This window comes from Phyllostomus discolor, chromosome 5 (genome assembly GCF_004126475.2).
Source record: "Phyllostomus discolor isolate MPI-MPIP mPhyDis1 chromosome 5, mPhyDis1.pri.v3, whole genome shotgun sequence".
Taxonomy (NCBI): Eukaryota; Metazoa; Chordata; class Mammalia; order Chiroptera; family Phyllostomidae; genus Phyllostomus; species Phyllostomus discolor.
In genome coordinates, this window is record NC_040907.2 from 78,812,954 (window position 1) to 78,837,668 (window position 24,715).

The 24,715-nt window shown below is 39.2% G+C and overlaps 1 protein-coding gene across 5 annotated transcripts in view; it reads left to right on the forward strand.

The window, feature by feature from the left end:
- The first annotated feature begins 1,578 nt into the window (after positions 1–1,578).
- The window catches only part of NUP153 (nucleoporin 153), a 77,533-nt gene continuing 54,396 nt past the window's right edge, over positions 1,579–24,715 (forward strand). For 2 of the 5 annotated variants that reach the window (XM_028513607.2, XM_036026472.1), the window contains exons 1-2: positions 1,684–2,218; positions 15,618–15,843. In XM_028513607.2, the coding sequence (XP_028369408.1) occupies positions 2,102–2,218; positions 15,618–15,843 (343 nt within the window). In that variant the 5' untranslated portion in view covers positions 1,684–2,101. Of the gene's footprint in view, positions 2,219–4,990; positions 5,171–15,617; positions 15,844–24,715 lie in introns of those variants that run through there. The other 3 variants (XM_028513608.2, XM_028513610.2, XM_028513606.2) reach the window with 3 other exon arrangements.

Here is a 24,715-nt window from a genome sequence, read left to right on the forward strand (position 1 = left end):
AGCATCTCAGAGAAGTGTTTAATAATTACTTGTATGTTTGAATACAGGGAGATTCTTTAAGTTTTATAGTCATGATACCTCATTATAACCCATTCTACTACTAGTAATTCCTCACTGAAAAATGAGTTTTGTATCAAAATATGTGTCCGGAACTCTAGGTTTGATGGTGTGTAACTCCAAATTGAATTTCAGCACAGAAACGTTGTTTTAGATTCACAAACTATGCACAAGAAGTTATCTCATCTCATAGTGAGGCCAAATACTATTTACAGGTTAAGTTAAGCAGTGGGAAGTTTTGAATGCAGATTTCTTCTTGCCTCTTGTTCCTTCTCTGCTGTCAAGCCTGATAATTTCCAATAACTCAATCACATGAAAGTGGGACCTAATATATTATTGTTCCCTCAAAAATTATTTTACTTTAAAGAAATAACCGTAAAGTGGGGCAAACAACTGAGATCGAAGCTAAAGGGGAATGTAGATACTTCGGCATTTCTGAAAATCCTACCAGTTTTCTATTCTGAAATTTTGTCGTTTGGCCCAGCTCTTTTGCAAGTCCCTTCCATTCAAAGTTCGGATGTGAAGTCTGTCCCACATAGCCTCCAAGAAAGAGATGATTTTTCAGTGCCAGCCAGTCTACTATCCTGTGCTGGAAATTCTGAGTCTGGGAAGGTGAAAGGAAAAACGGGATGAGGCTACAGTTTATTCCCCTATATATGTAGCCCAGTTCAAGATTCAGGTGACGCTCAAAGGGTCAACTCCTACAATCTATTCTGTGGATTCAGGGTTTGAGCCTAGCTCATTCACTTGCCTATATATAATGCCTTCTGTTTGTTGTTAATATATGTATACTTTTATTACTGGTAATATACCATTTACCTCTAACGTGAGTTGACTGTGAAAGCAGTAATTTTTTTTTTACCATTTATTGCATTTCTCGTATACCAGGAAATATACTAAGTACGTTACACAAATAATCACAACAGCTCCACAAGGTGGATTTTGAAGTCCCCATTTCATGGAGGAAGCCAAAGCTCAGGTTTTGAATTATCTAAAGTTAAACTACAGAGTGGAGAGCCAGAATTCCAGTCTTGTGTGTTGGATAGTAAAGCCCTTATATGCTTAATGGAACATTAATGAAACTGTGTATAATTTTCTAATCTGGATTAAGCTTAAAGATCATGGATATTGTTTTTTCAGTCAGTTTTTATAAGATTTTATTAGTTGCTGTCTTTGATTCATTAAGTGCTTGCTTATTTCTTTCTGCCCTCTTCGCTGATGAACGGGGAGAAGCAGAGTGGGAAGGAGGTCACTGCTTTCGTTCAACGCCTTTTTCAAAGCCTCTAAATTTACAGCCAAGAGTAGCAAAAGGAATGGAGCCCCCAGCTTTGTGCCTCTGAGAAAGTCGCAGGTCTCCTTCCGCGTCATTTTTTCTGAGGTCGGTTTTTCCACTGAACTACGTTTTCCAGCGTGCAGCGCGACCGAGAGCGCGGGCTCGAACGGCCCTTCTTTCTCGCCAATCATCCGGTCGCAGCAGGATGATGCAAACGCGTCGGGCGCTGACGAGTGACGGCATTCTGGCTCGCGACCGCGGCGGCGTGGTTAGCCCCGGCAATAGGCGCAACGGCGGAGGGGACTGCAGGGACGACGACGCCGGGGCGGGCGCTGTACGCAGAGGGGAGTGGTAGGCGGGCGGCGCCGGCGGCTTCAACTGCGGCAGCCACGGCTAGGGCGACGGAAGAAGGAACCCCGTCAGCCGGCGGTCGAGTTAGGCCTAAGCTGCGAGTGGAGCCGCTATCTCTGTCCTCTGCGGGGGATCTCCATAGAGACTGTGACATACACAGAGGAGGGGGTCCGCGAGTAGCTACCGGACCGGAGCCAGCTACTCGGCCTCTGTCGCCGCCGCCGCCTTCCCTGCTGCCTGTGCGCATTCTCTCTCCACTCTGCTCGCAACCTCGCGGTTCCTGTAGTGCCTGTACCCTACGGTGTGGGCAGTCGGACAGGCTTTTGGGCTGGGGGTGGGCGGGGGGTGCTCTAAGGCGCCCGCCTTTGCCTCTCCCACCCCCTTACCCGCCCCGGAGCGGGAAGCAGTGGAGGCTCGGCCATGGCCTCGGGAGCCGGAGGAATAGGAGGGGGCGGTGGCGGTGGCGGCAAGATCCGGACGCGGCGTTGCCACCAGGGGCCAATTAAGCCTTACCAGCAGGGGCGACAAAAGCACCAGGTACGCGACCCCGACTCCTTAGTGGTTTTGCGGATCGGGAACTTGGCGGGAGGGAACAGGCGTTGAGGGACCCTGGAGCCCCACGTGGAGCGGACGAGAGGGCCTGAGGAGGGATCCGAGCGAGGCGGGGGGAGCTCAGGCCGCTGGGGTGGCGACGGGAAGTGGGGTGAGACAGGCCGACCCTGGTCGCACACACGTGTGGTTCGCGCCTCCTCTTGCCAACCCTGCGGGGCTGGGGCTTCCCCTAGCCGGCGCAGCGCGGGAACAGAAATTCTAGGCCCACGGTGCGCGCGTTTCTTTCGTTTTTGGCGGGGATTCGGGGTTAGAGGGTATTACTCACGTCCTCTCCAGGGAGAATGGAAGATGTGGCGGGATGCCCTTATGCGTGTTGTTTTCTAGTCTCCCGCGGCTCAGTGTTTGTGGGGAGGGGGCTGCCCAGAGGAAATCTGTCTCCGGGGCCATGGGGATTGGTGAGGGTACTGTTACTCAGAAAGTGGAATAACCTAGTCTCAGTTTAGTAATTAGCTCTCCCTCTTTCCTGCCCACATCCTCTCCCGAATCTGAGAGCAATGGCTTGGATTCCCCTCGCCCCCCTCAACCGGCTTGTAGTTACCTTGGCATTGGGGCATTTTGAAAGTCCCTCTGAGCCCTTCGCGTGTCTTCTCTGCCGTGAGACTCTTCCCTACCACCCCTCACCGCTGGTGTCCCCCATCCTCTTTTATTTTGGAGGTTAGAATAGACTATTATGCACAGTTGACCAGGACGCCACTTCTGATCTCATACACAAAATATTTTAACATTATGGGGCGTATTCCAGAAGTTTAGGTACTTTTGACGCTCCAGGAATCTTGGAGGTGTTACCATTTAACCACCTTGCGTACACCTGAGCGTTTGAAATTATGAAAAGGAATTTATCCTAAATGTAAAAGAGACACTTGATTCTCAGAAAATTACATTTTTAAATGTTACTTGCTTGTTATGGGGGTTGAGTAGGAAAATGTTAATGTACTTTAATAACAATCACTTATAAAACTCAATGATACTAAGGTGGGAAATAAGTGTCTTAAACTTGTTAAACAAAAATATATCAGAAGGGTCTGATAACTTGTTGCATGCTTTTAAAAGTAGACTTTCTAGATTGCTTTATGCTGGGTGATGATGAATATTGAACACTTTAATATGTTTGCTGGTGGTGTTAAATTGTATCATTAAAAATAATTTTTAAAGTAAAGATTTGGGGGAAATGTTTAATAGCAAGAATTGTGGTTTATAGTGTTACCTACCTTTCTACTAGCAGGGGTGTCCACCTGCCACGTGAGGCCCAGGTTGACTGTGAATGTGGCCCAACACAAAATCATAGATTTATTTAAAGTGTTATGAGATTTTTTTGGTGATTACGTGTTGCAGTGTATTTAATGTGTGGCTCAAGACAACTCTTCTTCCAGTGTGGTGCAGAGACACCAAAAGGTTGGACACCCCTGTATGATTAGAAGTCTTGGCATTACTATTACTCCCACCAGTTTCCCCCCAGATATAAAAAGAAAGTGCTTAGTTTTCAGATTTCTTTGTGAGGGCCAGGGGTACTTGCAGGCAGATTTAAGATTAGAATTCAGGTCACAAACCTGGCCATTTAACCTAATCCTCTTGTAGAATGGAAGTTAGACACATGCTTTCTGTTTCACTTGAAGAGTAAATGTCTTGAGTGCTTCCTTAGGTCTTCTTTAAAGAAAGTTAGTACATAAAGAGAAATGTTTTAAATACAGATTATTGTCTGGACAGAGTTTAGAAAGGGGCTAATATATTCTGGGTGGCAAAAGATAAAATCACAGTTTATTTTTAAATGTACTTAAATCAAAATCTAAATTAAGGTAAATGATTCTTTAACAATATAACACCTATGGTCCAACCTGTGTTAGAGCTGATATAATTTTAGGCCGTGTAGTTTTGTTTTAGAGTTTGATAATTCATCATTTTGTCCATCTAAACTGCTTTCACATTTTTGCCTTAGCCATTTAATTGGAAAAGAAAAAAATTTTAGCTTTTGAATTGGTATTAAAGGTGTTTGGGGGTTTCTTGATCAACACTGTAGGTGTTACTTAATATTGTCAGAAACTACCAAAGGAAAGTATCCAAGAGCATACAAAAGAATATTCTTTAATATTATCAATTTAAAAAAATCTTAAAAATAAGGACTCTACTTTTTACTGGAACTTTTGGGACTTGCTGTCACCTCTCTGTTTTGCAGCAGTTGCTGAGTCATCATGAATAGCAGGCAACTTCATGACATGGCATGTTTTATACTAATGTTATTTGGTTAAGTGTCCAAGGGTTTCTGGGCAAAAATGATGTTTTGGGTTGTGTAGTAGAGGGTAGGAATAAGAATGAGAGGTCCGGCACTGTTAGTTAATGGATGTTTGCCATTGCCTGTCAGGCCAACTAGCTTGTGCAGTCACGCAGTACCTGTGACTTTTGCATGTGTTTAACTGACTTGTAATTTCCTGTTTTGACTTCTGGTTTAGCTCTGCTGAAATACATATGAAGTTTGTATTTTTACTTTTAACTTCTGATCTTTAAAAAGCCATCTTGCTTGACTTTGTGGAGACAAATCTATTCTTAACTGACTGACTGAAGGGTAATAACTTAAGAATCATATAAGTATGTATGAAGAACATCATTCTCACTTGCCTTTTCTCTTTCCCCCTAATTCTTAGCTCACACATTTAGGAAATGGTGTCATTTTTCTAGTTGGGAGTGAACAGGTCATTAAAGAGGATGTGGTTAGTTCTTGTCACCTGTTTAGTCTCCTTTCCGATTTCCTTTTTGTGCAGATTGTCAGGCCCAGAAAGTCAGCTCTGGAAGGTCAAGCTGCTTTTCTTAATAGCCACCACAAAACACTTGAGCCCATGGGCAAACCAGAACCTTGCCTCTGGAAGAATCTACTGCCACCTCCTGGTGAGAGGGAACTACTTATTTTTGCCCTTTTTTTCGGGGGGAGGGATGTGCTTCAGAGGTTTTGTCTTCTGGTTTGGAGCTAAGGGAATCCACTCATTTTATCTTTCTAGATGTAGTTTGTCTTACAAGTCACTTCCTGCATTTAGCTATTTCAGAAAGAGGGGAAATGAACCCCTTTATTCAGCAGCTTAGATAAGGTGCCAGCAAACTTCTGTAAAGGACCAGATAGTAAATATTTCAGGTTGTTGCTGCAAGTTCTTTGTTTTGTTTTTACAGCCCTTTAAAAATGTAAATACCATTCTTAGCCTGAGGCCTGTATAAAAACATGCCAAGGGCCGAATTTGGTTTATAGACCTTGGTTTGCCAAACCCTGTTTTATATATTGTGGGGTGGTGGTGGTGGTGGTTGTTGTTTGCTTTGGTACAACATGATACTTTCTTCCCAAATAAGTATGTCCTGCTTGGTATAGAAAGCCTAAGCATGTTTTCAGTTTTGAAAAGGAGGAATATTTAGAAGTTGAATATTTAACTCATTCCTGAAGTCACTAAGTATTTTTGATTTTTTCTTTATCTTAGATATTTAGTTGTTTCCATGGAAATAGAAATGAAAATAGTTGATAGGAAAAAAGTACTATAATGGAGCCAAAGCATTTGGGTTTAGGTTCGGGTTCTGCCAGGACTTGTAATAAACTTGTAAATGAAGGACTCATTTGAAATTGCCGTGATTAGCTGTGGCTGTAGCTGTGACTGTAGCTGTGGCCAGGCAGCACAGTTGGTTGGAGTGTTGTTGTCCCATACACCAAAAGGTTGTGGGTTTGATCCTGGTTGGGGTGTGAATGGGAGGCAACCTATTGATGTTTCTTTCTCACAACAATGTCTGTCTGTCTCTTCCCCGCCTTCCTCTCTCTAGAATCAGTAAACATATCTTCAGGTGCAGATTTAAAAAATGAAGTTGTTGTGATTAAGTAGAACCTTTTGATTTAAATGTTTTAATTCTCTCCAAATTTTGCTACCTCTTTGTGGAAGTTTTTTTCCTTTATGTACCCAAACAATCCTTTATAGGTTCATACTGGATTAAAGGACTTGTTTGTTGAACAATGAGGCCAAACCTTAAACTATTACTACTCTTTTAAATACTTTTAAAATGGTTTCCTAATAGAAATGCCAGTTATTTAAGCATATAGGAAAATAAATTCAAATACTAACCTATTTCAAAAAATGTAGGGTTTTTTTTTTTGTGATGAGAGGCTCTTGTGTGTGATAGTTGATCAATTATTAATTTTTCTAATAAGATAAATGACAAAAATGTCCATATGTCATCTCCATTTCCTGGAAAGTCCCTGATGAGGCAGTTAGTTATCTATTAGTTTGAAGTAAAATGAAGCCTTTGGTCTGATGTCACTAATTAAAACATTTTATTAGGCACACCATGTTATTGGAAAGATGTAATGACCATGTATTTTCAAAAATGTTTTATTTGTAGCTACTTAGCTAATAGTCATGGTTGTAATATACTTGTAAAAGATTCTTCTGTTTTAGGAAGTGCATATACACTGAAAGTCTGACCACCAGATATAACACAATTTACTGTGTTTACTGTCAGAAACTGGATAGTACAATGGTTTTTCTGTCTAGACATGGTTCAGTTTGCTTGTCAGTTTGCTTGATTTCACTCTCTTTTTCATAGTGAGACTTAGTAAATGAACTCCAGTTCATTTTTCAATGAACTATATCCAGTTTTCAAACAGATTGTAGGAAAAGTGGGCAATATTTTATAGGTAACTTTGAGTGGGTTAAACTTCTTTAGTGTTTTATTGGATCTCTTATTGCTAGCTTGAAGGTCCTTTTAGGGATCCTTTTTCTTTCCCTTGTTTGATTACTGCTAATTTTTAATACCACTTCTATAACATGGCTAACTAAAAATAAGATTAAGCCAGGTCCTGTGTCTCCCTACTGCAGCGGTGACAGAGAGTTTTGAAGGAGTTGGAGATATGTGGTCAATTGTAGTTTTTAATTTTTTAGCCAGAATAATTTTTGTGCTCATTTTCTGACGTGATCTCTTGAGGTTGAGAAGAGAAATGAAAAGTTTGGATTTTAAGTGACTGAAGAATTTGGACTAACTGGATAGAGAAAGCTTGACTGCTGCCTATCTGTTGGTTGTAAAATATGACAACCAATAGTTTAGATTTGTAGGTTAAATTCAGATTACTGAAACTAGATCCATTATAACTGTATTAGAATGTGAATACTTCATTACTTTTTTCCCTCATGGAGATAACTGAATGTTAAAGTTAGACTACAGATACATTGTTAAAAAAATAGTGGAAATACTGAAAGATTAGAATGGCATCTTTGTTTTTCCTTGTGTTTTAATAATTACATATTCTTTAAGTCTCATGTGAAATCTTGAGTTGTGAGCTCTTATTTTCACTTAGGCTTGGAGGGAGCAAGGGGGAACACTGATTAGACAGATTATATGAAATAAAACTTTCAAAAAGTTTGGAAAGGAGAGTCTGATGACATGGGAGTGGAGTGGGTAAGGAGAGTGTGCACAGAACCCTGGAAGAGAATTAAGGGTCAGTGACAGGCTGCAAAGAAATAGAGGCACTTGAAAGAGCAGATAGAAGTTAAAACTGTGTTTTCTGGTGGAATAAGGCTCCAGAACCTTAAAATGAAAGATGAATTATATTTGAAGTTAGAGGTCCAGTGAAGTTACTTGAGAAAGGAGATTTTATAATCTAAATAGTGCTACTTAATAGAGGATAATATGAAGAGTTGAATAGAACTGAAGTCAAGAAAATAGGAGTAGAGAACTCTATATAAGGGGAAGGAGGGCTATATAGCATTGAATTTTTTCAACCTTTTCCATCTCATTGGCACATACAAACTAATTACTAAAATTCTGTGGCACACCAAACAATATATTTTTTGCCAATCTGACAAAAAAATAGGTATAATTTTTATTCATTCACATCAGATGGCATGTGTTGGCTGTTGTCATTTTTTCTATTTGACAGTCGAAGGGAAGAGAAGTCAGTGCCCCTGACTAGTCAGGTACTGCATGGTTTAAAAATGCAGTGTACTGCAGCACAGTGGTTGAAAATCGCTGCAGTATGGTAATGATAAGGGGTTGTCCACTTAGGAGAGATGTCTCTGGCTATTCTGAGATTACCAATTGATGAAAAGATATATGGGGGGAAAAACATCTTTTTCATTACAAAGGAATTCTGAGTTGGGATTGTAGAATCCCTTGCCCCACCTCTGCCGCCTTTCATTAATTCTTGAACTCAGGTTAAATGTATTTTGGAAAGGTAATATATTCACAGTGCCTTATACACTAGTGTGCTTAATATGTGTGTGGTATTGAATTGAATTCACTTCTGCCTCCCAAATTGAGTATTTATTATAAATCTCAGTGGAATTTTTGACATGTTTTGCCAAATGCAGAATCCTTAGTCCTTGGGGAGAAGATAAGTTTAGCCAGTCTAAGTTTAAAGACTCACTCCTTTATCCTTGAATTCAACCTTATTACTTATGATTTTCTAGAATAGACTTTGTTTTAGGGTTACAAGGAGTATTTTTAAGATTGCTTTTTAATAATCACTTGAAGATATGTTTGTTGATTTTTAGAGAGAGAGGAAGACTGGTGGTGGTGGTGGAGGGAGGAGAGAGTAAGAAACATCAATGTGAGAGAGAAACATCTAGTGGTTGCCCCCTATATGTGCCCCAACTAGGGATCACACCCACAACCCGAGTCTGTTCCCTAATCTGGAATGAAACCCTTGGCCTTTTGTTTTTCGAGATAAGGATGCTGCAAACAACTGAGCCAACCAGACCAAGGCAAAATTTAAGTGTACTGTTTGTTTTGTTAATTTTTTAAAAAAGACCATTAATTTTGCTTTCTTCAGCTACTTTTCTGCTTCTCTGTATTTAGTTGGCTTTATGCTAGTTAACATTCCAGAGGATGGTTCAATTTTCCTGTGCTCCTGGATAGCGTCACATGGGTTTTTTGGAGGTAGGGTTGTTAGTGTAGCAACAGAAATAATATTTGCTTAAGGTGAAACTATTACAGCAAGCAAATATATTATTTATTTTTAAATTCTAGAATTACTGATGTTCTTTTTAGAAACTTCTCATGGAATGTTAATATGTGGGAATAAGAGGTTGGCTGAGCAGTACAGTTGTAGATAAATTGAAACCATGCGCCAATTAATCAGTGCACTGTACAGACTGTAATTTACCATCCCGCTTGACAAAAATTGCCATCATGTAGAAAAATTACCAGCCACTGTTGGCACATATAAAGGAGTAAGTGTCCCAGACTTTGAAGATCAGAGTAGGTTTCCTATAGGAAATGTACATCAAGTTATAAGGGTGGCAGTTAGGCTTACTGCTGAAGCCTCTGAAAGTAGGGAGTAAGCTAATCTGGTAAAATAGAACTTGAGTATTCACTTCTTCAGAGACCTTTACTAGTGTACCTCTATTTTCCCCTCATGTTTTTGTTAGAATGCTTTAAATGTCATAAAGCGTTCTTTGTTTAGGTTCACATTGGAAACTGATTTATCCCATTTCTGTTAAAGATCTGAAACGTCTTCTCTCAAGAACTCCTGAAAAGAACCCTGGCTGGTATAGCTCAGTGGACTGAGTGCAGGCTGCATACCAAAGGGTTACCAGTTCGATTCCCAGTCTGGGCATGTGCCTGGGTTGTGGGCCAGGTCCCCAGTGTGGGGCATGCGAGAGGCAACCACACATTGATATTTCTCTCCCTGACTTTCTCCTCTTCCGCTTTTTCTAAAAATGAGTAAATAAAATCTTAAAAAAAAAACACCTCCTGAAAAGAGAGACCTTTTTTGGTAATAGAATCAAAGGAACCTATTCTACCACAAGAAAACTATTTTTCCCCTTTCCTAGTGCCCATCAACTCTTTTCTCAGTTTTCCATTAGTGGCTGAAGTCTATCTTTAGTACTTCCGAACTCTTAAAAAATTGCCAAGCCGGGAAGCAAGTTCTCCAAGTTTAGTTGAGACACATGGTTCCTTTTACCTCTTTATATTCTCCTACCCAGTTCTGTGTGTGGTCAGATTTCTTTTACTTAGCAGCTTTAAAAAAACTCTTGTATCTGGTAGTTAGTTAGAAGTGTCAAGTCTTTAACACTGGAAGTTATCGTTTCAAAGGTAGACTTTTATGTCAATGTCTGGTTTGATTTTCAGAGTTGATATTATAAAGTAGATATTTATAAAAATTGGTGTGATGTAATTTGATAAATAATGAGATAATGATGGAAATAGGGTGATCTTTTATATAAAACTTGGGTAGTTAATTAAGCTTATACTCAGGGTTATGTTTACTCTGGCCTTAATTAGGATAACAGTCAGTAAATGTTTAGAGGATTTAAGTGCTTTGGTTCTCAAACTAATTGGCAGAAGAATTGCCTCAGAGCTTTAAACAAACTTCCATTTCCAGCATGCTCAAGGGTGACACCAAAACTGCTGGTCTGAAGACTTCACTTTGAAGACCACTGTTTGAGTCCTATTATAGTGACTAGATATTTAAGCTACAGAACAAAAGATTGCACATAGATTCTCACATATATACATGATTAAAGGGGGATTAAAAAAAACTCACTTTGGGGTATATTCATTGATTTTAGAGAGAGAGGAGTGGGGAGAGAGAGACAGAGGAACATCCATGTGAGAGAAAAACATCGATTGGTTGCCTCTCACACACACTCCTACCAGGGATTGAACCCTCAACGTAGGTATGTTCCCTGACTGCAGTTTGAACCGCAACCTACTGATGCTCCTGGTGATGCTCCAACCAAGCCCCTTGGCCAGGGCTGAAAGGGAATTTTGGTGGGCACTTATTTAAGGTCATCATATTTTGCATGTATTAAAAAGATTACCAGAAGCTTGGTCACTGTGTACCAAGGACACTGCTAAATTTGAGTCTTTGCACTTCTTATTCTCTCAGTTTATAATACCTCTCCACTAGAAATTTGCATGGCTGATTCCTCAGTTTGGTTTTAGGTCTTTGCTTATATAAAACACCTATCCCATTTTCCTTCCCAGCTTTATTTTCATTCATAGCACGGAAGTCATCATATTATGTGTTACGTATTATGTTTACTAGTTTTTTCATTTGTCTCCCTAACTTAGACCATAAATTCTAAGAAGGCAGGAACTTGTTTCTTGCTGTTTCCTGGTGTTCTGTGCTTCATGTGTAGCATGCAACCAATAAGTATTGACAATAAGTTAGATAAAGAAAAGCAGTGTCTGCTTTTATATCTGTGAGTTAGATAAGATTTTGAAATATTCACCAAAATAAAGCTGCTTTTCTGGCTTTTTGTATATTTTTTAACAGAGATAGATTGGATGGTGTAACTTTTTGGGTAATAAGAGTACTTCCCCAAGTGTGGTACATATGTTCTATTGTTGTTAGAGAAGCTGAATCTAACTGACAGCATGGACTTTTTAGTTTTCATGTTAATTAGATAAAAAAAATTTAACAGGTAGCCCTGCTGTATCAATACCTTAGGGACCCAGCAAGAAACAATTCACTCTGGGTGGTTCAACTGAAGTATTGAGTATCTTTAAGAGAGTCTACTTACAGATATCCTGGTGATTTAAAGAGATACATACAGAATAGCAAGAGACCCAGACACTAGCAGCAGCAGAAGCTGCTACCATCCCTAGGACTGGAAAGGATAAAGGTGTACCTGGACTAGAGAAGGAACCACTTGGCTGGAAACTAGTTTTAGAGAGGGAACACTTAAGTAGAGAAGGGAACACAGGAAAAAAGACTTCTTTCTTCCTATCCTCTGATACCTGGTATTCTTGAGTATCTCTTGTAGGCCAGTTCTTCCAGAAGCCAACTCTGTGGGATAGCCTTTCAAGAATGGAGTGAGGGCCCTGGGCTGGTAGCTCAGTTGGTTAGAGCATTGTCCTGATATGCCAGGGTTGCAGCTTTGATCCCCTATCAGGACACACATAAGAATCAACCAATGAATGCATGAATAACTGGAACAACAAATCAGTGTTTCTCTTCTTTCTCTCTCTGTCCTCCCCTTTCCTCCCTCCCCTCTCTCTTCCTCCCCCTTCTCTCTCTGAAATCAGTAAATAAAAATTTTTTAAAAAGAATGAGGGAAGAGCAAGTGAAGACCAGCATAACATGAAATTTGTGAACTGATAGATTTTATTATGTAGGCAAAGCTAGATTTGTTAAGAGAAATGAGTGGATAGAATGACAGACACTAAATAATAGTACAGGTAAAACTCATGGCCATAGTTTGGGAAACACTGGGGAACTAGTTCTCTAAGCCGCATTGTATTCTGCACAGTCCATTGTACAATTGGTTTTTCTCATTCATTTTAGAATATTTTATTGTGATAGGGTGGAGTAAAAGTAAGTTTATAGTTGTGAGTATACAAAACAGTTTCTTGTTATATTATCATTTATTAATTATTGTATTATTTTCCACATGAACAAACTGTACACCTACATTTCCCCATCCTATATTTTAATTGTCTCACCAGTATTCCACATTATATGTTTTCCAAATAACTGAATCTTAAGACTTCTAAATACACATAATTTTATTAACTTCTTGTAAAGGGACCGTTCCCTTAAAATGTGCTATAATATTGTTAAATATATCTAATTTCCTAATCTCTTCAACTAGAATGGTGGTTCACAAACTTTAGCATACATCAAAATCACTTGTGTTTGTTAAAACAGGTGAGCCCTATTTCCTGGGTTTTATAGTTCTGGGATAGGACCTGAGGTGATGCCGATATTTCTGGTAAAGGAACCACTAGTACTAGAGTATACTGAGTTTAATTTAACTTTGTTTTAAATCTTCATCCAAGGATATGTTTATTGATTTTTTTTTTAAGAGAGAGAGATGGGGGTGTGTAGAGAGAGAGAGGAGTGAAACATGATGTGAGAGAAAAACATCAATAGCTTGCCTCCTCCTGTACATGCCCCAGCTAGGGATCAAACCCACAACCTAGATATATGCACTAACCTGGAATTCTGGAATTGAACTCACAACCTTTTGGCATATGGATGACATTCTAACCAACTGGGATATCCTGCCAGGGCTTGTTTAACTTTTCTTGATTACTTAGGTTCACTTACCCTACTGCAGAAGTACACTGAAGTATAGGCATGTTTGTTTTCTTATAATGGTTCCAGATCAGTTTTATTTATTGTCAGGGTTTCGCGCTGTCATTCATTGTGCCATTAGTAACCTCTCTCATTGTAATTTTCTTTTTAAAAAAAGATTTTATTTATTTATTTTTAGAGAGAGGGGAAGGGAGGGAGGAAGAGAGGGAGAGAAACATCAATGTGTGGTTGCCCCTTGTGCATCCCCCACTGGGAAACCTAGCCTGAAACCCAGCCATGTGCCCTGACTGGGAATTGAACTGGCAATCCCTTGGTTCGCAGGTCCACACTCAACCCACTGAGGTATACCAGCCAGGGTCATTGTAATTTTCTTGTACTAAGCTGCTGTGGCCTCAGATAGATAAATTGGTTAGATTTTAGTTTAGAGAAGAGAAGATCTCCAAGCAAAGTTTATGAGCTTTAGTGAAGGAGCTTTATTATGTCCATTTTGACTGTCTAATTTTGATTACTGATTATTTTCCACGATATCAAATGTTGCCACAGAAGTGACCTTTGGTTAAGTGTAGTATTCATTTAAGTTCTGTATATGCCACAGGTGAGTAGGGAATCACAGGAATCTTTGATACTGTTAGTAGCTTAACACCTTAGAAGAAGTCCACAAAAAGCTTAATTTCTTCTAAATTCTTGCTGTAGCGCTTTAGCTAATTTATCATTTCATATCAAGTATGAGTCTTATATTTTTCAGGTCTTATTTAAGCTGTATTATAGTTTGTAAGCACTTTCTTGAAATATGAGGGGAGGTAAATATATACTAAGTTTAAGTAAAAGTAAGTATTTTTCATACATTTAAAATTGGATGTATATTTTTATAAATGTTAAATTTGGATGTAGGTTTATAACATTTGTTTCCAAAGTCACTAATACTATGTAACATTAGCATAAAAAATGGAAATAGTGAATTTTTGTTTTTCAGTAGTGAGTATTCTAGGGTTGTTGGCCTCATGTTTGTGAGAGAGCTTACATTATAGATCTGTTTAAAATATCTGTTTGGAGAATATGTGGAAAATAATTATATATTTCCCAGTTGTTACCTACACCTTTTTAACAATAAGGAAAATACTATTCAAGTGCCTATATCAGAGGTGCCTTCTGTCTTTTTGGTTGACGGGATCTTTCAAGGCCTCTTTGTCTTAGGTTTGCTTTCATGGTTGATTTATATGTTCTGCCTTGACTTTATTGTTCTTCTGTACCTGCCAGTTCATTTTTTCCCTTCTGTGACTTTTTCTCTGAAATTCTGCTAATGCTACTTATAGGAAGGCTGTTGTTGCCTAAAATTGGTTGCCTCACTCCATTTTGTTTCTGTGACTTTTTTTTCCTAATTAGTAATAAGATTATCAGTATATGTTTGTTAATTTTTTAAATTGCAAAGTGCACTCACATATTCCACTGGATCTTCATTGTAATACTTATCAGGTAGTAGCAGGAGGGGGTGTAATTGTAATTTTACCTAGAGTTACTCAAAGTACAAGGAGGTTATATTCAAACTTCAGGTGCTTTTACTCTATCCTAATCAATATGTTTGTATCTGGAGTGAATTATTTAACTTCATTGTGCCTCCATCCATAAAGTGGCACTATTAATACCAACTTCATAATAGTACTGTGAGGATTAAATTGAATAATCTGTATAAACTGCTTTGTAGAATAGTGCCTGGCACACAGCAAAACTACAATACATGTTAATACTAATAGTTGTTATACTACATTTTTCTCCCATTGAAAAACATCTTAGATTATTTCTTGAGTTTATTGTGCTCGATTAGTTGTCTTATGACCTGTCTTTTTAAAAAAAAAAGTCTTCTAGTTTTATGTGTCCAAACTTTTCATTTTAAAAGAATATGCAATAAAATAATTGCTTGAGGAAGCTGTTGGAGGTATTTATATTGCTCCTTTTAATATGCTGAGATCAAAATGGATGCCTTTTCTCAGATTATAACATTTTAGTGCATATCTTATTACTAAATTTAAAATTTATATGTCTCTATTTAATGCCCTATTGTTTTTTTTTAAAGATTAGAATAATATGGCCATTTGGGGTAATTATTGATTCATGGATATATGTATGTAGAAGAAAGAAAAAGTAGGAATTTGTTTATAGCATTTGTAAAATACCATTATGTCAGCATTAGCTCAAGGAACTGAATTTTAGGAAACTTTCTTGGAAATAATTGTGTTTTTCCTGGTAATGGCTTTCTGTAAGTTGGTATTTAAAAAGATAAATTTCTAAAATTGCCTTATGTGTTTCCCCCCCTCCCCCCCCCAACAGGGCATTCTTAGCAGGGTTACAGAATCAGTTAAGAATATCGTGCCAGGATGGCTACAGAGATACTTCAACAAGAATGAAGAAGTATGCAGCTGCTCCACAGACACAAGAGAGATACCACAGTGGCCAGAAAGTAGAGAAGATGATCATCTGATATATGCTGATGAGGAGAGCACTAATATTCATGATGGGAGAATCACTCCTGATCCAACAGTAAGAAATACAGAAGGTAAATGGAATGTGAATATTTTGTTATGAAATACAGGTTTTCATTTCTTAATATGAAGTATTTTTATATTATCTGTCTGTGGTAAATCCAACTGGGTAGTACATAAAAGCACGTAGGAAAAGGAGGATGATCAGGTTCAAATTAGGTACGTTCCTTATTTTTTGGCTTTTTGTCTATTAAGGGTAGCTGATACACTATATCAGCTAAGAGTACAAGCTCGGATTTTAGACTTGACTTAGAAAGTCTAAAAATGATTTCAAGCCATCATTTTGTTAGATGTGTGGCTTTGGGTAAGTTAATTTGTATTCTCATAAATTCTTATGAAAATAAATGTGAAGACCTTAGAGTAAGTCTTGGCACTAAGGTTGAACTATATAACTTACCTGTTACAGTGAAACTGATAATGCCATGAATTTGGGTATGGTATAACTTCATTTGGCTCCTGTCCTCTCTGCAGCAGCTCAACTGGGTCGTTTCATTAATCTTACAATTAAGCAACTCTGCATTTTATTTTAAATTTTTTTAAATTATATTTTATTGTTTATGCTGTTACAGTTGTCCCAGTTTTTCCCCCTTTGCCCCTCTCTCCTCAGCATCCCCCTGCTCCCTCAGGAAATCCCCATACTTGTCCATGTCCATGGGTCATGCATATATAATCTTTGGCTACTCTATTCCCTGTGCTCTACTTTACATCCTAATGGCTAGTCTGTAACAAACAATTTGTACTTCTTAGTCCCTTCCTTTTTTTTGCTTATCCTCCTGACCTCCCATCTGGCAACCATCAAAACATTGTCTGTATCTATGCATCTATTTTTGTTTTGCTTGGTTGTTTATTTTAATTTTTAGAATTAATCATTGATAGATATGTATTTATTGCCATTTTATTATTCATATTTTTTATGTTATTCTTAAGGGAGACCCTTTAACATTTCATACAATGCGGGTTTGCTGGTGGTGAACTCTATTAGCTTTTTCTTGTCCGTAAAGAATCAAAGTTCTTTTTCCTTTGATTCTAAATGATAGCTTTGCTGGGTAGATTAATCTTGGTTGTAGGTCCTTCATCTCGTCACTTTGAATATTTCTTGCCAGTTCCTTCTAGCCTGCAAAATTTATTATGAGAAATCAGTTGACAGTCTTATGGGGGTACCCTTGTAGGTAACTAACTGCTTTTCTCTTGCGGCTTTTAAGATTGTGTCTTTGTCTCTAACCTTTAGCATTTTAATTACGATGTGTCTTGGTGTTGGCTTCTTTGGGGTCATCTTGTTTGAGACTCTCTGTGCTTCCTGGACTTGCATGTCTATTTCCTTCACCAAGTTGGGTAAGTTTTCTATCATTTCTATCATTTTCTTCTATCAAATGGGTTTTCAGTTTCTTGTTCTTTCTCTTCTGCTTCTGGGGCATCCTTATGATACAAATGTTGATATGCTTGAATTTCTTCCAGAGGCTCCTGACACTATCCTCATAGGTTTTGGATTCTTTTTTCTTCATGATGTTCTGGTAGTTTGTTTGTTCCTTCCTTATATTCCAAACTGCTGATTTGATTCTTGGTTTCACCAGCTCAACTGTTGGTGCCCTGAAAACTGTCTTTATTTCAATTTGTTTATCCTTCATTTCTGACTGCATCTATTTTTAATGCTATTGAGGTGCTCGCAAAGTTCCTTGAGCATCTTTACAACCAGTGGTATTTATTTATTTATTTATTTATAGAGAAAGAAGGAAGGAAGATAGAGAGAGAGAGAGAAACATCAATGTGCAGTTGCTGGGGGTTATGGCCTGCAACCCAGGCATGTACCCTGACTGGGAGTCGAACTTGTGACACTTTGGTTCACAGCCCGCGCTCAATCCATCGAGCTATGCCAGCTAGGGCTACAACCAGTGTTTTGAACTCAGCATCTAGCAGATTGCTTGTCTCTATTTTGTCCAGTTTTTTTTCTGGAGTTTTGTTCTGTTCTTTCACTTGGCTCATATTTCTTTGTCTCCTCATTTTGGCAGCCTCCCTGTGTTTGTTTGTATGTATTAAGTAGAGCTGCTTAATTGATAGGTCCAGACTTGGTACAGTGGCCTAATGTAGTAGGTGTCTTGTACGGTCCAGTAGCACAGCCTTCCCTGTTATTCAAGTTGGGTACTCAAGGTGTAACTACTCAAGGTGGGCTGTATACACACTCCTGTTGTTTTTGAGGCTTGATTACTGTTGGCATGCCAGAGTTCAGCCACAAACTGTGTTCTGTCTGGGGTTACATAGCATAAGCTACAAAGTGATCTGCAGATGTCTGATCGCTTGACTGGGCCTGGAGGTGCCTGAGTGAGACCAAGCTGTGAATCATGGTTGGCTGCTGGTAGTGCCAAGCACGTACAGGAGGTAGTGCTAAGTACAGATAGTGCTGCTGTACTTAGCAAGAGATACAGGGTTCATCTGAAGCCAAATGCTGCTTGTTTGACAAAATTTAGGAAAATCTGAAGCGCTGGCCAAGACAGACCATTCCTGTGGAAAAGTCATCGTAAATAGCTTGGTTGGGCCTGAAAGTTGGGTGGGGAAGGATCTCAGGGAATTACTGGGGTGGGACAAACAGTGAGCCAAGTAGATGGAATAATTTCAGATATGGCTGCCTGCCTGCCTGCTGGCTCTATGGCTTTGTGGGAGGAGGATTCACAAAAGGAACAATGGCCTCTGTCAGCCTTCTCTGGAAGAAAGTTGACCCCTGCTCTTGCCCTGATGGTGGACAATTTAGTTCCTCCCCATATGTCTCTGATGCTTTTCAAGCTGCTGCCCCCATGCTGGAGTTCAGAGGGAGTGAGTCAGATTAACCCTGTTTGCGGGACCTTTAAGAGGAACTGCATGAGATTCCAGCAGTTTCTGTCTTCCACAGCCTGAATCCCACTGGTTTTTAGTCAGAACTTATGGGAACTTATCTTCCTGGCCCTGGAACCTTGGTCTGGGAAGTGTGGTATGGGGTTGGGATCCCTTGTTTCTGAGATACCCTCCTGATTTTTATATGCTGCATGTGGGTGTGGAACTGGTCTGTTTCACGTCTCCACCCCCTCCCCCTACTAGTCTTGATGAGGTTTCTCTTTTAATTTCATAGTTGGTTTCTTCTTTAGTTATGTAGTTGTAGGACTTCCATTCACCTGTATTTCTGATGGTTCTGAATGATGGTGGTTCTGTAGCTTAGTTGTAATTTTGATGGAGTTGTGTGAGGAGGTGAGTTGTGTTTACCTAGGCCATGATCTTGACTAGAAGCCTCAAGTGACTGCATTTTTAAAAAAATATATTTTGTTGATTGTGCTATTACAGTTGTCCCATTATGTCCCCCTTTGCACCCCTCTGCTCATAACCTCCTTCCCTCTAGCAATCCCTCACCTTAGTTAATATCTGTGGGTCATGCATGTAAGGTTTTTGGCTTCTCCATTTCCTATACTATTCTTAACCTCCCCCTCACTATTTTGTTCCTACTAATTATGCTGCCTTATCCCTGTACAATTTCCCCCTTCCCCATCCCAGCTGCTAACCCTCCAAATGATATACCTATGTTCTGGTTGTTTGCGTACTTTTTTTTTTTTTTTAACAGTCACTTGTTGATACTTGTGAATTTGTAGCCTTTTCCCCCCTTATTTATTTATTTATTTATTCATTCATTCATTCATTCATTTATTTATTTTTAGAGAGGGAAGGGAGGGAGATAGAGAGAGAGAGAGATACATCAGTGTGTGGTTGCTGGGGGTTATGGCCTGCAACCCAGGCATGTACCCTGGCTGGGAATTGAACCTGCCACACTTTGGTTCTCAGCCCACATTCAATCCACTGAGCTACACCAGCCAGGGCTAATTTGTAGCCTTTTTAATGTTCATGGTTTTGATCTTCTTTCTCTTAAGTAAGTCCCTTTAACATTTCATATAATATGGGCTTGGCGATGATGAACTCCTTTAGCTTTAAAGTCTGGGAAGCACTTTATCTGCCCTTCATTCTAATGATAATCTAGGTTGTAGGTCCTTGCTTTTCATCACTTTGAATACTTATTGCCACAGTCTCTTCTTGCCTGCAAAGTTTCTTTGGGAAATCAGCTGAGTGTCTTATGGGAACTCCTTTGTAGTTAACTCTGCTTTTCTCTTGCTGCTTTTAAAATTCTCTCTTTATCTTTAACCTTTGGCATTTTAATTCTGATATGTCTTGGTGTGGTCCTCTTTGGGTCCAACTTGTTTGGGTCTCTGTGCTTCTTGGATTTGTATATCTACTTCCTTTGCTAAATTAGGGAAGTTTTCTTTCATTATCCAAGTAAGTTTTCAACTTTTTGTTCTTTCATTTCTCCTTCTGTTACCCCTATGATTCGGATGTTGGAATATTTAAAGTTGTCCCAGAGGTTCCTAAGCCTATTCTCGTTTTTTTTTTTTATTCATTTTTCTTCCTACTGTTCTGATTGAATGCCTTTTCCTTCTTTGTGTTCCAAGTCTTTGGTTTGATTCTTGGCTCGATTCTCTCCACTGTTGGTTCCCTGTAGATTTTTTAAAAAATTTCACTTAGTGTAACCTTCACGTCTTCCCAGATTTTTTTGCCATTCTCAATCAGTTCTTTGAGCATCCTGATCACCAGTGTTTTGAACTCTGCATCTGATAGGTTGGCTGTGTCTGTTTCAGTTAGTTCTTTTTCTGGAGTTTTGTTCTGTTATTTCATTTGGGCCATATCTCTTAGTCTCTTCAATTTGGCAGCCTCCTTGTATTTGTTTCTGTGTATTAGGTACAGTGGCTTCGACTGCCTATCTTAGTAGTGTGGCCTGTGTAGAAAAGGCACTTGTAAATTGTGTTGGGTGGAGCCTTAGGTAAGTGCCAGGGTGGGGCTGCCCACTCACTGCTGTGTGGTTCTGTGTGGGGCAAGGGCTCGGAGAGGGGACAGTGCCACTGCCTGGCTTCTGGAGGTTAGTCCAGTTCCTGCCCTGGTGGTGAAACTCAGTGTGGGTAGGTTTGTGTACGTTCTAAGTCTATGCAGACCCTGTAAGCTATGGAAATATGGCAGTTTTTTCCGCTGCCCCGACCCCTACCGGTTTTTCAGCCAGGGGTATCGGGGATTTATCTTCCTAATGTTGGAATCCTAGGTTGGGCCATTGGGCCTGGGGCTGGGATTGCTTGCTCCCAAAGTATTCCTGTCGATTTTTATCTACCACACATGAATATGGTACCATCTGTTCCACCTCTGCCACCTCTCTGTGCTACATCACCTCTACCTTCTCTGCAACTCTGCCCCTCCTACCCATCTGGATGACTGTGGCTTCTTTAAATCCTTGGTTGTCGGACTTCCATATATCTCTATTTTCTGATGGTTCTGGGTGTTAATTTGTTTTGTTCTGGCTGTACTCCTTTCTGTGGTTTTGTGAGGAGGCAAAGCTTGTCTACCTATACCTCCATCTTGACCAGAAGTGCCTCAAGTGTGACTGCATTTTAAAGCCATAAACTTTTTTCCCTCCACTTATAGCATTGTGATGGGGTTTACAAATATTAAAATAGCTTTAAAGTAACCCATGAATATGGCATGTTTGGAAATAATATGCTGCCATTTCTCTTTAGCTATTTTTTACAGTTTTATTGAGATATGTGCCACTTATAAATCTAAACCATTTAAACTGTACAGTTCAGTGTGTTTTGTATATTCAGTCATCACTTTAGTCAGAGAATATTTATGATGGTGAGCCGTTGGGTATGTAGATTTTTTTTCTGCTAGATTAGTGGATGGATCAATGAGAAATCATACAGTATTTTTCCTTTTGTGACTGGCTTATTTCACCTAATGTTTGTTTTTAAGGTTCATCCATGTTGTAGCATATACCAGAATTTCTTTTTTTTAAAGGCTGATTAATACTTGTCGTATATCTATGCCACATTTGTTAGTCAGTCACTGACACTTAGGTTATTTCTGCCTTTTGGCTATTGTGAATAATGCTGTTAGGAACATGGTTGAACAATCTCTTTGAGATCCTGCTCTCAGTTCTTTGGGTGTATATCCAGAAGTAGAATTGCTAGGTCCTATGATAATTCTGTTCTTAAATTTTGTGAACTGCCATATTGTTTTACACAGTGTCTACACCATTTCACTTTACTTTTCAACAGTGCACAAGGGTTCCCATTTCTTCACATCCTTGCCAAAATTTATTTTCTGCTTTTGTGATGATAGCTGTGCTAATGGGTATGAAGTGGTATCTGTTTTTGTTTTTGATTTGCATTTCTCTGATGATTAGTGATGTTGAGCATCTCTTCAGTGTTTATTGGCCATTGATATATCAGCTATGGACTGTTGTGTGTTCAAATTTTTTGCTCAATTTTTAATCACATTATTTGATTTTTTTTGTTTTGTAGTTCTTTATATATTTTGGATATTAACACCTTACAGATATGTGATTTACCAATATTTTCAACCACTCTTTGAGTTTCCTTTTCACTCTATTGCTTGTATTTTTAGTACATAAAATATTTTAAGTTTGAAATAGTCTCATATGTCTTTTTTTCCATAGTTCCTTGTCATGTCCAAGAAGTCATTGTCAGGACCAGTGTCATGAAGCTTTTCTCCTCTTGTTTTCTTCAAGGAGTTTTATAAAAGTTTTGGTTGTTATGTTTAGGTTTTTAATCCATTTTGAGTTTTTTTTTATATATATTGTATAAGATAAGGGTTCAGTTTTATTCTTTTGCATATGGATATTCATTTTTCCCAGTACCATTTGTTGAAGAGACAGTCCTTATCCCAGTGAGTGGGGCCTTGGTAGCCCTATTGAAAATCGTTTGTCTCTATATGCAAGAGTTTATTTTGGGGCTGTATATTTAATTTAACTCTATTAACATGCTAAATTATATAACCAGTCCTTAAAGATGAATGATTTCTTGCATCACTCAATTACCTCTCCCCAGTGAGTGTGATTCTAGTCAAATAATTTTAACAGGTCTGTCAGGAACTTTGGACTATTTAAATGACCTATTTTAAATCTTAAGTACAAGACCTTGGTTATCATGGGGTTGATTTCTCTTGACTACTTTTTCTACTCACTACGGATCAGTTTTCTTTTCTTTTTTTTAAAATGTGTATCAACAGATTTTTTTTCACCAAATATTGTCATTTTGAATAATATATGGAGAGATTCTGTATTCTATTGTCATCTTCTGAAGAGTATTGATTCTTGTTTTAGCAGGCAGTTGTTACTGAATGATCATTTTGAATTTTATAGGCTTAGTTTTATGCTTTGGTAATGTATATGTGTTGAAAGTCCAAGGTATTTCCAAGTCCCCTAAAGTGGTGGGACTTAGCTTTCCAACTCTGTTTCTCTTGTGGCCTTTTAGGATGAATGTACAGTAGGTCTTATTCTAGGACCTCATATCTCATCTGCGTGCCAGGGATTTAAGGAGGGATCTCTAAATTCTGGCAGCCCAGGGACTTCATTGTTCTCAGCACTGCTTTGTTTCCAACCACTGCCTTCTAGTATCTGTTTTCTCAACTCTGTAGCAGCTGCTGTTTGCTTAGGTGGTCTCGTTCTGTGTGTGTATAGCTCATCCACTCTCTGGATACTCCCATGTGGTCTTCTAGAGGCCTGCTTAGTTTTCTATTAACCAGTGCCCTCAATTTTCATTTCTGCCTGATGCATTTTGCTTGGACTTCAGCTCTCTGTGTCAGGTCTGAAAATTTTCCCAGTTAGTGTGCTAGGTAGTAGTAGGGTTCAGTTTGTGGGTTTGTTTTTTTTTTTGTGAATGTGCACATGATATTTTCTATGGTATGAAAGCTATTGTTTCATGTATTTTGTCAATTTATTCATTTACCCAGTTTTATAGTTAGTTTCAGTAGAAGAGCTAATCTACAAGTCCTGTTATTTCAGCCTAACTGGAATAATCTTCTGGAAACTTGACAAAGGATTCTAAAAATCTTGAACCCACACCTGACGATGAATAGAGAAATTCTGAAAAAGAATGGGAATGTGTGGTAGTTTATAGTAACTTTTACAGCCATTGAATGTGTTCTAAAGCTACAGTATTTAAAAAAAACTGTGGCACTGGAACAGAAATATATAGATACATTATTGGGAAAAGTGGGGAAGTCTCTTGGAATTTAGTGCAGATAGTCCCCTACTTAACTAAAAATCATTCAGCTTAAAAATTTTGACCCTATGATGGTGAGAAAGCAGGACACGTTAAGGAGGTATTTTTTGTGAGCTAGCAAGTGTGGTAGTACACCCTTGTGATGTGACTCCCAGTCAGGCATGAGATCACAAAGGTAAGCAACTAATACTGAACTCTACAGTGTACTGTGTAGCCAGCTTTTCTGGATATTATGTTCAGAGAATCTGTAAGGTAGGCTTGGTTAAGCTATCACTGTTTGCTCTGCCCTAGTGATTCCCTGAGAACCCCACCTCACCCAACTTTTGAGAGCACACCCAAGCTGTTTCCCATGGCTTTTCCATAGGAATGGCCTGTCTTGGTTCTTGCTTTAGACTTTCCGAAAAATCTCTTTAAGAAAGCAGCATCTAGCCCCAGCATGCCTTGTACCTTTTCTTAAGTTTCCAAAGTCCTGACACAGCAGCCAGCCTTGGTTTGCAGTGTGTCCTCTCCTGGGCACCTCCAAGTCCAGCACAAGTAGCAGCCATCTGCAGATTGCTTTGTAGCTGATGCTGGGTGGCCCTGGGCCAAGCACACAGAGATGGCAGCTGACCTGGGTCTGTATCTCCCATGAGGTCTCAGAGCCAGCACACCTAGTGAACAGCTTCAGATCATGTCAAAGCACCAACTAACCACCTCCACAAGTGACACACTCAAGGGGTGGACTCTGAGAGCACCAGAGCCCCCCTGAAGTAAGTCCTGCTCTGTGGGATAGGCCCCTGCACAGCTAATGGTTCAAGCTGGTTGGTGGTTG